Source organism: Apis laboriosa, unplaced genomic scaffold (genome assembly GCF_014066325.1).
Source record: "Apis laboriosa isolate Shangri-la unplaced genomic scaffold, ASM1406632v1 scaffold14687_cov151, whole genome shotgun sequence".
Lineage (NCBI taxonomy): Eukaryota > Metazoa > Arthropoda > Insecta > Hymenoptera > Apidae > Apis > Apis laboriosa.
The window spans coordinates 109,350-122,755 of NW_025221693.1; the positions used below are offsets into that span (position 1 = coordinate 109,350).

Consider the following 13,406-nt stretch of genomic DNA (forward strand, 5'->3'; position numbering starts at 1 on the left):
TATTTTCCCTGTTTCTGTCTCTTGCCTGAATTCTGTTGTACTCGATTTGGAATATTTCTTAACAGATTTTCATAGAGACACGCGACATGTAACAGAATCAATCAATGGTAAATGAATATTTTTTAATGTTAATAATCTATTAGAAATAAATTTTAAAATTATAATTATTTTGAAAAATATTCGATCATGAAAAATCAAAAAAAATCAAATTTGTGTATCTATAAATTGGTTAACTCATTTTAAATTGGAATTATTAGAACATTTTAAATTTATTTAATTATTATTTAAATTACTTTTTACAAAATTGTTAACATTTTGCAATTGAAGATGAAAATTGTGAATCTTATCAATTTTCTCTATTGAATTTCTTTCATTAAATCGCAATTCTTACTTTTTTATTTTCAAATTACAATCAATCCATCAAGTTTTATTATCAACAATGGCATAAATATACATCATACATCACTATCTTAATTTATTCGAGATCTTCCAAATCATTATCAGTAAATTCATTCGATCTTTTTTCTTTCACAAGCCAATACCATTTGATCTTTTTTAGAGATCAAATGGATCGAACCTTATCGATCAAAAGGCAAATACGTTAAACAACAAATGACGTAATATCGAAGCAGTTCATCAGCCCTGAAGACAATTCATCGGACATAATCGTTCCAAGAATCTAGGAATGGGTAAAAAAAACTCTCATAGAAGATGAATTCGAATGGGCAGCCAAGAAAAAGAGAGACGACAGACGCGCATGCAGATGTTTCGCGCCACCCTGAAACCGATGAGGCTGAGGCAAGTGCACAGAGATGCACACAAGTGTCGGAGGATCTTCTCCTCCTTCTTCTCCTCCTCCTCTTCTTTTCTGTGTATCTCGAGGGGAACGAAGCACAGCCACGCGAGTGGGCGGCGCGTACCCTTCTCGAAAGCTTCTTCCCTTGCTGTTTAAACAGGGGTAGAGGGGATCTTCTGTATCGTTTGGAAGAACATTACGATGTCTTGTCTTAGTTGATAGTCGTCGAGAAGACGCGGGAACGAATGTATGCAGTCGAGATATATCTAGGGTCAGTTCTGAGCAACGTGTCTAGCCATTTATTCGGCCACCCTGCATCCACTTCGTTTTTCCTCGCGCGATCTTGATCGCGCAAGTACACGTGACGCGTGGACCTTGATAAGTGATAAGCTTATCATATTGAAAGAGTTATTGAGAATCTGTCGAAGAGAAGAGATTTTCTGCGACTCAGTGCTTGTGGAGTTTATTTGGGCAGCTTAAAAATTGAATTTTGTAAGTGGACAGTGAAGGATCAGTTAGGTGGATGTTGATGTTGCTGCAATATGGTGATTTTATCAGTCAGTTGGTGATTTATGTTGATGAATTTTGTCGATATTGATGATCAATTGTAAAAGAATCAGTAACAAGTAAAAATATTACAAATAGAATATAAAACGAAAAATATATATCGTGACAAGCATTGTTAATCAATTGTGATTATAATTATAATAGTGAAATCTCGAAGTTGAATAATTGAAATTAATTCTAATAAAAAAGTTGAAAACAATAAAAAATCGATTATATCATAAGTTTCGTGATCGTGAATTGAAAATATATTTTATTAATCTGTAAACACACATTTCATTCATAAATTCAATGATATAGCCCAGGATTCTGGAATTCCAGAAATTCTTTCAATACTATTTTACTCACGTGCTGTTCCCGATTATTCGAGCTATTATCGCTTCATATCATGCATGACGAATTGCAACATCTCGAATCATGTTTTTGACGTCTCCGTAACTTTCCATTCAATCTTCTCGCCAACTTACCGTACACAAATTTTGCAAATTTATTTAAATAATTTCTCTATCGTTAAAAATCATTTTCTTACTACATTAATATCATTCACGAATTTACAGATTGCACCAAGATGCATCTTGAAGACTATCACGTGAGTAGAAGCGAGGAGGATGTGCAACGAACAATTTCCAAAAATATCAAACAAGAAGACTTCAATACTTTACACTTAGCACCTATCACCTCCATAAACACAAGTAATCAACAATCCTGTTGGATCACTTCTCACGCAGAGAACATTTCATCTCCTATTCTACCTAATAATTCCAGTCCTAAAGAATATACAGATTGGGATCAGCTCACGACCGTTTTCCAATATCCCTGTCAGCCATATTCATCTACAGACAGGTCACCAGAAAGTACCAGTAACGAAGCCACTACACCAACGTGGAATAACATCATTCATAGTGAAATATCAGATTGTTCCAATGGACAAAAACTACCCTCGGTTGGTTCTGCATTTTCTTTCTCAAGAACCTTCTGCAACACCATTTATCCAGAATATCAAGGTTATCAGGATTATCAGGAGTATCAGGATGACGTATCAGTATCTTTACCGCTTATTCTTCACAATCAAACTGAGGATCAAGGATTTAGTGGATCCATGCAAGCAATTACAGATGAATTTGATCTTAGTTTAATTAGGGGTGATCCTACATCACTCTTGTGTACCAATGTAGAGTCTCCTTCTTCACCCTCATCTATGTATTTAGAAGAACTTCAAGATCCATTTTCTAATTTGAATGGATCTTGTTACGCGGTTGGACATTTGGTTTCTGGACAACAGGCCTCGGTTTCCACGATGAATTTTGTTAATGATACTGGATTGAATGATGGATTTGGAAATCAAATTGTTTTGCCTAGAAACGAAGGCTTATTATTGACTGATAGGAGAGTGCCAGTATCCAAGACCGCGCAAGATATGGAGAAACGAAGCAAATCTTTCGGTGAGTTTGATTTAAATTTTTCAATTAACATATTGTTCATTGACCATTAATGTATTTATATTAATTGTGAATTAATAATAAATTGTATTCAAGTTTTTCATATAATTATGAAGATATTCATTTTCTACAATTATTTTTAATCTCTGTATCATTTTTTATTCTTCTTTCATTAAACTTCTTTTGCATTAATCATTGTTTTAAATTTAGCTATCAAAAAAATTATATTATTTATAAAATGATCTAATATATCATCTGAAAAATTATTTTTCTCGCACCTGGTGTACTCGGGAAGTAACCGAAAGGACTTGTTTTAAGAATATCATAAATAAACATAGACTAGTCGAGAAATGCCTCTTGACTACTATCCTCAAGTATAGCAAGTAGTTTCAAGTAGTTTTTCTTAACGAGTCTCGAGATTTACAGCTTGTTTACACACTGATGACATGTTGTTTCGTTTTTAGATAGTTCAACAACCGACGAAAATTTGACGTCGACGTATCAATGTCGATGGATAGATTGCGGTTGCGCTTTTGCCGAACAAGAAGGACTAGTTCGTCATATTGAGAGAAGGCACGTAGAATCTTCGTCATCGAATTCTCATGGACATGGGAGACGAGTCCAAAGGGATAGGGACAAGGATAAAGATAAAGAAGGGGAAACTTACACAGGTTCCGGAAGTGGACAGGATGAATTTGCTTGTTTGTGGCAAGGATGTCCTCGTGCTCGACCTTTTAATGCGAGATACAAGCTGTTGATTCATATGAGGGTTCATAGTGGAGAAAAACCGAATAAGTGTCCGGTATGTAAGTTTATTAATTTTAAAACTTTTAAAATATGTTTCCTATGGAATACAAGATTTAATGCTTTTATTATAAATAAATTTTGAAGGTAGATTTGATTCAATTTAATTAGAATAGAATGTACGTATAAAAATATCATATATTAGATAAAAATGAAATATGGTTTTTCACGATAAATATTTTGGAATTAGATTGAAAAATCATAAATGAATATACAAAAAGATTTTTATATAAGAAGTGTCACAAATAAATTTTTTAAATTGTAAGATCATCTGATTGTTTGATTAAATATAAAATTATAAAATTGATAAACTATATCAAACTTGTGAAATTATTATTATAATTAGTAAATTATTGTGCAAAGGAATGCAGATATTATCTTTGAAAATATATATTTTGAAATATTTTTATTCATAAATTTTATCAATCAATAATTAACAATAATTTTTATATTTCATGTGTATATTTTTTAACAATATTCTATTTAATAATCAACAAAGTATTTCAAAATATTTACACTAATCTCCTTATCTATATTTAAAATTCTTAAATTCTTGAATAAGCTTTACTAAATAATAATTAAAAAAATAATTAATTAAAATAAATATCTTTTTTATAATTCATTTAATTTTCTTAAATAATTGCATTAAGTAGTCTTAAATCAAATTTAGTCGGACATCGAATTATATTAACCATTAAATAAAATTAATAGTTGATTAAAATTGCCAAAAATTATTAATTTTTTAATTTTTATAGTTCACTGGATGCAAGAAGGCATTTTCACGATTAGAAAATCTAAAAATTCACCAAAGATCTCATACGGGAGAAAGACCATATGCTTGTCAGCATCGTGGTTGTTCCAAAGCATTTAGTAATAGTAGTGATCGTGCGAAACATCAGAGAACTCATTATGATACGGTGAGTTTATTATTATTTTATCTAATTGTAAGTATATGAATTAATAAATCTATTTCACTTTTGATATTGAATAGCAAGAGAAAATTATATTAATAAAATTTAGATAACAAATAATATTGATTCAAAGAGATTAATATGATGTACTTTTTAATATATGTTTTATTGAATCAGCGATATACATAATTTCAAAATATTTATCACATATTTTGATTTGAATTGTTTGCATATGTTTGATATTAATGTTTTACAATAAATATCGACAGTAATTTAATATTTCTTTGTTACAAGAATCGCAATTGAGAAATATTTTATCATGAAACATATAAAATGTGAAATTTATTTTCATTTATACTTGTTATGAATAGGTAAAGGAACATTATGTTTCTAAATTACAATTAATTATTTAATTATTTACTAAGAATTTCAAATAATAATTCTTTGATATTTGTATGATGAAAATTATTTTGTATACTGTTACTTTATTTTTTAAAATAATTAAAATTTTTATTACTATGATTTTTGTATAATTTAAATATTTATTGAAATTTAAATATATTTCTTTGTAATTGATATTGCATAAAATGTATTATGGAATATTACTCGATCATAAAAAAAAATAATTTAAAGAAAACTGCTTATCGCTAATGTTGAAATTTTGTAGAGTGAGAGGTCAGTGAATATAAACCATATATTGAAATCGTTTAAAAAGCTCGTATTTTCAAATGTAAAATTTTGTTGTTATATAATACAACAATATAAATAACAATCTTATTGTTAATAAATATTGGAATATTCAAAATCTCATTTGAAAATTTTCATAATTTAAAAATTTTTATTAATCATTTTAAGCAAAGAACAATGTTTATAACAGTACTTATAAATACTCGTTTGAATTTTCAGAAACCATATGCGTGTCAAGTAACCGGATGTGGAAAAAGGTATACAGATCCGTCCAGTTTGAGAAAACATGTGAAGAATCATTCAGAGCCACCGATTTCATTGCCTAATCCTTCGTTAACGCCAGATAGCAAAAGTTCTGGTAATATAATTAGTAATAATAACTTACGGCACGATTCAATTTCTACGAGTTCAAAGCAGCAACAGCAACAGATCGGCTATACAGAAGAATCGAATTATCGAACGTATAAGACTTCGGAATCTTATGCGGACGAGGACGTGGATCTGTTCCAGACGAATCTGTGTCAGGTCGATAGGATTTCCATGAACCTTGACAGCAATCAAGAATATATTCCTATCGATTCTGTGAAACGCTTTCTCATCGACGACGTCAATGGATCGCACGTGGATGGTACAGGTAAGGAAAAGATCTATAATTAACAAAGATTTAGATCATTCATACATATTTTTCATTAAAAGAAAAATGAGAAAATTGATAAAAAGTAAGATATTTTATTAAAAATATTAATATTTTTGTTTTAAAAAGCTTTTTATTTTTTCTTATCTTTTTCTTTTCTTTACTTGATAAATTTTTTAACACTTGGAATGAAATAACTAAAAAATTCTAAAAACATGCAATAAAACAATTATTAACATATTTAATATATCTCTAAAATCATAGGCTTCATTAATTTCCTTAAATAAATAGAAGAATTATTTTCAATTTTCTATTCTAATTTAGGACTATAAATATATCAAATTTTAACAAAATTTAGATTAATACTTGTATTAATATTCGTATTAATACTTATGTTATATAAAAAAAAAACACATATTTTATTTACTATTCAAAAAAAAAAAAATGAAAAATAATCAATTATACGAAATAGTAGAAAATGAGAAGAATAAAATGTGTTTGAGATCATGAATGGAACATATTAATGTAATATATACACGAGAATTTATATAAATAAATTTTGGAAATGAAATGAAGAAACGTATTTATCAGAAAATTTAAATCATTTTAATATCATTCCTTATACATTTTATGATCGAAGGATGATCAAATGAACAAAGAAAATTTTTCGTACAGGAAATTTTAATTGTATCCAAAGCGCATCGATAAAAATTCGAAGAACGCGCAGTAAAGCCAGCACGAGGCAAACATTTCGACAAAAAAGTCGGCCTATCGTTGTTCGCCGACCCGTACGAATCTTTATTGTACTGGTACCGCGCGTGCTATCTTTTTCTGTCACGGTGAATGGTAACGATGCCGATGACAGTGCGCGTTTCGCTCCACCATGCTTAATCTCAGAGGAGGTTCAAACGCTTTACGCGTTTACCCCACACCGAGTCTTAAAATAATATTCCAGAGTTTTTTGGTCTGGAGCACACGCACGTACGCACGCGCCAAAACAGACGATGCGACTGTCACGTGCGACACACGCGTGCCCTTTTAAATTCCAGCCCTCTCGAAGCTGCGATTTCTATCAAATAATATAACTAGAAAGATAAGATCGAATTTCAATATTTTGTATTCGCGAATCCAAATTAATGGAAATACTTAAGTTTCATTTTGTCGAATTTGGTTGTATCATTCATTAAAGATGAGATCGAATCAGATTGAAAATATGTTCAAATTTGATTAAAAAATACCGAATATTTTATAATATTATTATAATTCTAATATTTTCTAATTGTCTCTAAGCAATAATGGAAAGAAAGAACTAATACTTTTCAATACTTTTAAATAATCTAATAAATGCTTTTAAACATTCTTTATAAGTATTATATGGATAAATAAAGAAAAAAAAATTATTTTTAATAGATTCAATATATATGAAAATAGTTGTTTGTGGCCGAAAGTTCTTTCATCAGAAATTATATGTGACAATGAATGAATTAGGCACAAGCAATTAGCTATCTTCTTTTATCTACGTTATCTTCTCTATTTCATCTCTTTATTAAATATATATATTTGCATATAAGAACTCATATAAAATAACTTTTTCAGAATTTTCATAATTTATATCTTGATTCAACTTAAAGTAATTTTTTTTTTTATGCAAGTATTCAAATTTCTAATCAGATAATCTGCAATATATTATTTAATCTCATTCTGTATATGATTATTTCAAAGATCCACTTTTTATTTTTAAATTGTTCAAAATTTATTTTCAATTGACGACGAATTTAATTAATTTAGAAATCATATCTTTTAAATCTTTGATTTAATTTTATAACAAAAAACTATTAGCGCACTAGTAATCATCGATATTTATTTTTTTTTTTTACAGGATACCAGGTCGAGGATGAAGTTCCTGACTTTCAAGAGCTTGGTTCAGATATTGAACAGCAATTTTTCGAATTAAGTAATCTGGATGATGCGGTTTTCATCGATGGCTAAGGAAAATGTTTAGAAGAAAGAGATTCGAGATGTCTTCATGGTGAATGCCAATATTTCCAAAGACTTTTTCCATTTTTTTTTGTACTCGATTTTTATACGCTGATTCGATTACTTGATAGATATATTTTTGTACATAGACAATTGTATATATTATGATTAAATATATGATTTTGATTATTATCAATTTTCATATTCCTTTGGATCGTATGATTTCATGTGAATTAAAAAGAAATCTGATTTCTCATCTTATTTTCTGAATTCTAATGTGAAAATTAGTAGTAATAAAATTAAATTTTCATGTAAGAATAGGAAAATTTGTTATGCTTATAAAAGATGAATAGTTTATTTTTGTATTTCTCATATATTGAGTCATATATAGTGACAGTTTTTTCTGGATTATTCAGTTACAATTTCTTAATACAATAGATACATATTTTTCCAATACATAATTTCCACACAAATCAATTTTATTAATAATTTTCTCACATGTCATAATCATTACACAAATGTTTAACAAAATACGTAGCTTATACAAAATACAATATCATTGCGAAAAATCAAGAAGTTTGCTTTCACAAGTGGGAATTAGAATTCTCTTTTCCATATTGAATTTATCATTAACTTATTATATATAATCCTTCACGTGGATTATAGCGAAACACTGCAGTTTGTATAAAAATGTGATCCATTCACTACAAAGATCTTTTAGTAGCAAAAGGGTTAAGTAATGATTATTTGCAAGCACTGCATTGAGACGGTTTCGTTCCATCTAAAGAGTCGCAAATTAATTTAAAGAAATTATTTTGTGCAGCGCTTTGTATCTCCCTTGAATTCACCTGAAATAGACAAATGGTTAAACATAATCATAAATTTAAGAATGATTAAAGAATGATTCAGCATTAATTAAACGCGCATACAAAAGAAACGTGCTTGCAATATTGAATACTCACTCCATTGATTGTGATCGTTGGAACAAAAGAGAGATCGGGTTTCAACTCTTGCGTTTTCTTGCCATACTCAACTAACAATTCATTGGATAGAGAGCTGTTAATGCATTCGTTAATGTTCGCTTGCGTTTGTTCGTTTAATCCTTCTTTTTCGGCGCACTAGAAGTTTAATCAAATTTATTTATTTTTATAAAAAAATTTCATCTATTTTAAAAATATAAAATTTTTGTGAAATTTTTAATAGTTTTTTTAAAGAAGTTTTTTTATCGAAAATATCAAATTTTAATTTAGATATGCTGACTAATTTAAATAATTAATTTTAATTATAAAATTATAATTATATCAAATTTCTTAATTATATCAAATTTCAAATTTCATAAATATGAATGCTGTATAATTTTAAAAAATTTAAATGTTATTAGAATAAAAAATTAGTAATAATGCAAAATAATAATAATTATTATTATAGATATTAAAAATATTGAAAAAAAATATTGAAAAACTTCAATAATTTATGTCTTTAATACTTCTACTTTACTCTATCAATGCTTCTTAAAAATTGTGACACGAAGACAAAACATTAACTTTATAAATATTTTTTTTTGCTGATAAAATCGATAATTTCCGTTATCTAAAAACATTCTTATCTTGCTATTATATATAGCAACATTAGTAACTTGAAGTTTTTAAATCTCTTAATATTTTCAATATCTCAGGCTAATAATTTATAATTTAGTACTCATACGAAATAAGATTATAATTGAAGACTGGACATAAAAAAAAATTATATGAATAAAAACTAAAGTTCTTAAGAAAACAATTTTTTAATTACAAATATCTATATCTCATACTCTAATATATCTATATCTCATTTTTTATTTTAATATTTTTATTTTAATAATTTTAAATTTAAGTATTTATGAAATATACGAAACTTTTCAATCAGATTTCACTCAATTTTAATAATTGCTGAATGTTTTTTATTGGAAGCATGTGCAAATTTGTTTTATAAAAATCTTTTATAAATGTGTATTTTTGTATTTTTGTATACATGAATCATAAAATATGATTTTTGATTAAAAATTAATGAAAAATCTTGAGGATCATTGAATATTGCTAAGAAGAAAATGATAAATAAATATATACCTCTAAAATGGAAGATGGTGGGAATCGCGACGTCATTGCACAACCAATCAAACTCACAGTAAGTTGTTGAATTTTATCAGCCGATTCGTTGTTCTGTATCGCATGAATGCCGCATGCCTGAGCCTTATTCCCATTGCACTCGTCTATTCCATGTTGACATGAGAAGTGCCATTTTTGAGTGTTAGGATCTTGCCAGTACTATATATTTAAAATTAGATAATATTGTATTCAGTACAATAAATTAATTTTTAAACTTCGTAATATATAAATAATTTCGTAAACTTGCTGGAAAAATAACATAACTCAAGATTTATATTTATTGATATAGAAAATCGTTGCTTGTATTTTTTTTTTAACCTGAAGTAATCCTATAAATAAGATTTCAAATTGTGAATTTTTAATTTGATATTTTAATATAATGTGATTTGAATGATTCAAAATGATTATCTTTTAAAAAATCATAATTTTTTAATCATTTCTAATTATGTTACAATTCTAATGAATATGCGATATGTGATAAGAAGCAATAATATATATGTAATAACATGATAATAACTTTTTTGAATTTTTTTTTAAAATGCATTTTTGAATCAATGCCAATCAATCAATGTGAAAACAATATCAATATTATATAAAATATCAATATTATATATAAATTAAGATTGCAAATGATATATAAATCGATACTAATAAATAAATCGATACTATAAATATAATATATTTAAGCACAAGTTAAAATAATTTTAGAATATAAAAAATTTTTATAATTAATTTTTAATCTAGTAATAATTACTTTTAATTCTTAAGAAGAATTAAAGATTGATTAAATAAAGATTGCGATGAATAATTTAAATTGTAAAACGTTAATTGAAATTTTCTTAATTATATTAAATGTTTTCAAAATCGATATATTGTAATAAATGAGATAGAGGAAATTTTAATGCAAACCTCAACTCACCGTTGCTTTCCCATAGGGAATGAAAGAAACGCTGATGTAATCCTTTAGTATATCATATTGAGGCAATAGTTGTTGCTTGATCCATCGTATACTATCTGGACACAGCGATTCATAATAAACATCAACATTTAATCTGTTTGTTGCTACATTGCCGGCCACCTATACAATTAGATAGTAAATTATCATGAACTGATTATAAAAATGCAATATCTAATTATGTCTATCATGTTTATTATTTTTTTTCTATAGTTATAATAAAATATAAGTAATATTTAACGAAATTATATTTATCAGTGATCTATATTCCTTTATGTAATTTTCGGTATTTTTATATTATTTCGATATTTTATATTATATTAAAAATTAATACTTAAAATTTTGATATATTTTATTTTTAAATAATATTCATAATTTATTTTTAATATGAAATTATTATATTATATATAATATATTAATACATTATTAATTCTAATAATTATTAAACATTATTAATTCTATTAATTTCTATACTTTTTAAAATAATCTAAATTTATTTTTCATTGTAATAATATTATTATATAAATATAATAAGTATAATAAATATAATAATAAATATTATATTTTTTCTTCATTTCATCGCAATATTTTATGATATTCTAAAATCTTTATATACTTCAAAATATTGCAAAATTTTAATAATTAAGTTATGAAATTACAATACAACTTATGAATTTTAAAATTCGTAACTTAGTTCATGATGAATTAATCAATAAGATTGTAATTCAATTAGTGGGTAAAAAAGATATAATATATTTTTCAATCTCTTGTGACTCTTAAAACAAAGAAACAGCATCATCATGAATATCTAATAAACAGGTTCAGGTACTCAAGATTAAAACTTCTTTAAAACCGGATTTATTTTTAGCATTCCACTAGTGTACAAAAATAGAAAGTTATTAGAGTTCCAAATTAAAATTATCAATCAATCATTAGATATCAAATCAATTGATATTAATTTTTTTTCATTTTTTAAAAAATTATCAGAAAAGATAAAAGTATTAAAACAATGATATAATTACGAAATTGCAAATAATTGTTCTTGTTATCTAACATATCAAAAGATCAAAGAAATTAGATTAAGATTTATATATATTCTACACATTTTGTTAAATATAACTAATTTTTGTAAATAATATAAAAATTCTTGAAAAATTAAAAAATATATTATGAAAAATCAAATATAGAACATTAGAAAATAATCCTTAAAAAAAAAAGGAATCGATAAAGAGAAGAAAGTTGTTATTTATGCAGTTACTATTAAAAAGGATTAATTTTTATTTATAAATAATATAAAAAAATTAATTATTTTATTTCAAATAAGTAAAAAAAATAATAATATAAAATTTTATATTATAATAATTAAATAATTATAGAGAATATTTTACATATACATTATTAATAGATATTATGGATTAAATAGATGGATTAAATTTCGAGACGCAAATTTGTAATATTCTGCATGAATCATAAATCATAAATTGGCTAGCTATTATAATCCATTACTTAAGGGTTAAAATAATATGTTTGGTACAACTTGTAGACGACAGAATATTAATAATAATAATATTATTTTTATTATTTGTTAATTAAGTAAAAAAAAATATTTAAAAATACAAAAATGATTTCAATAAAAATAAATTATTTATGTAAAATAGAAATCAATTAATTGCAATTTAAAAATAACTTATTTTAATATATAAAACTCTATTCTATACTTTTGTCCATTATAATCTCTTGTAATAATCCATAATATTTAAAAAAGATCATCAATATGATTAAATTGTCATTATTGTGGATACAAAAATTTATTTATTCAGACACATCCTTTTTTTATTGTATCATATTTATGTTTTTAAAATGAATTTAATTCGCAATGCTTAATTTTCCAATGAAAAATTAATTATAAATGAATATAATAAAAATTAATTGATATATATATATATATATATATATATATACATATATATATACATATGACACATACATATTATATAATATAGAAATAAACAAAAATTGTACATTTTAAATAAAAATATATAGAATCTCTATATTTCAAATGAAAATAAAAGAAAATTCCAAATGACATTATAAAATTTTCTATTTAGAATTATAAGAGAAATATAATAGAAAAAAAATTCTTTTAATTTAAAATTTCAATAAATAAAATTTTGTATTCAAAATTGTAAATTCTAAATAAAGACACACAAAATTTAAAATTACATTTAAAATTAATTTTTAAAAATATATGCTTGACGACAATCCATTAAAAGTAAAAGTAAAAGAATTTTCACTCACCGAGTCACTATGACCGAAGAACGCGACGAGGAGTATGGCCGCGATGGAGGAGCTCGAAGTAAACAGATAGCACCGCATGATGTTTCTGGTACGCTTTCAAACCGGCCACCGGCCTTTAAACTAGCTTTGTCTATAGCGATGTCGACCGATGCTGAGGTGGGAGACTTCGAAAATGTAGAAGGGGGCTGCTAGAAAGA

At 25.9% G+C, this 13,406-nt stretch overlaps 2 protein-coding genes across 4 annotated transcripts; one reads left to right on the forward strand and one right to left on the reverse strand.

Annotated features, from left to right (window-relative positions):
• The first annotated feature begins 703 nt into the window (after nt 1-703).
• LOC122710476 (gastrula zinc finger protein XlCGF66.1-like) lies at nt 704-8,381 on the forward strand. Of its 3 annotated transcripts, none has more exons than XM_043928352.1 (6): nt 704-1,288; nt 1,918-2,802; nt 3,264-3,601; nt 4,359-4,520; nt 5,421-5,835; nt 7,715-8,381. In XM_043928352.1, exons 2-6 carry the CDS (start codon nt 1,929-1,931, stop codon nt 7,822-7,824), a joined length of 1,899 nt encoding a protein of 632 aa, XP_043784287.1. In that variant the 5' UTR covers nt 704-1,288; nt 1,918-1,928; the 3' UTR covers nt 7,825-8,381. The 3 variants fall into 3 exon arrangements, with proteins under 3 accessions (XP_043784287.1, XP_043784285.1, XP_043784286.1); XM_043928350.1 differs by having other exon boundaries at nt 1,274-1,353; XM_043928351.1 differs by having other exon boundaries at nt 1,284-1,341.
• LOC122710480 (GILT-like protein 1) lies at nt 8,143-13,364 on the reverse strand. Its single transcript, XM_043928355.1, has 5 exons — nt 13,210-13,364; nt 10,876-11,034; nt 9,918-10,115; nt 8,775-8,930; nt 8,143-8,660 (listed from the first exon to the last, which is right to left on the reverse strand). Exons 1-5 carry the CDS (start codon nt 13,285-13,287, stop codon nt 8,556-8,558), a joined length of 696 nt encoding a protein of 231 aa, XP_043784290.1. The 5' UTR covers nt 13,288-13,364; the 3' UTR covers nt 8,143-8,555.
• Nucleotides 13,365-13,406: the final 42 nt, after the last annotated feature.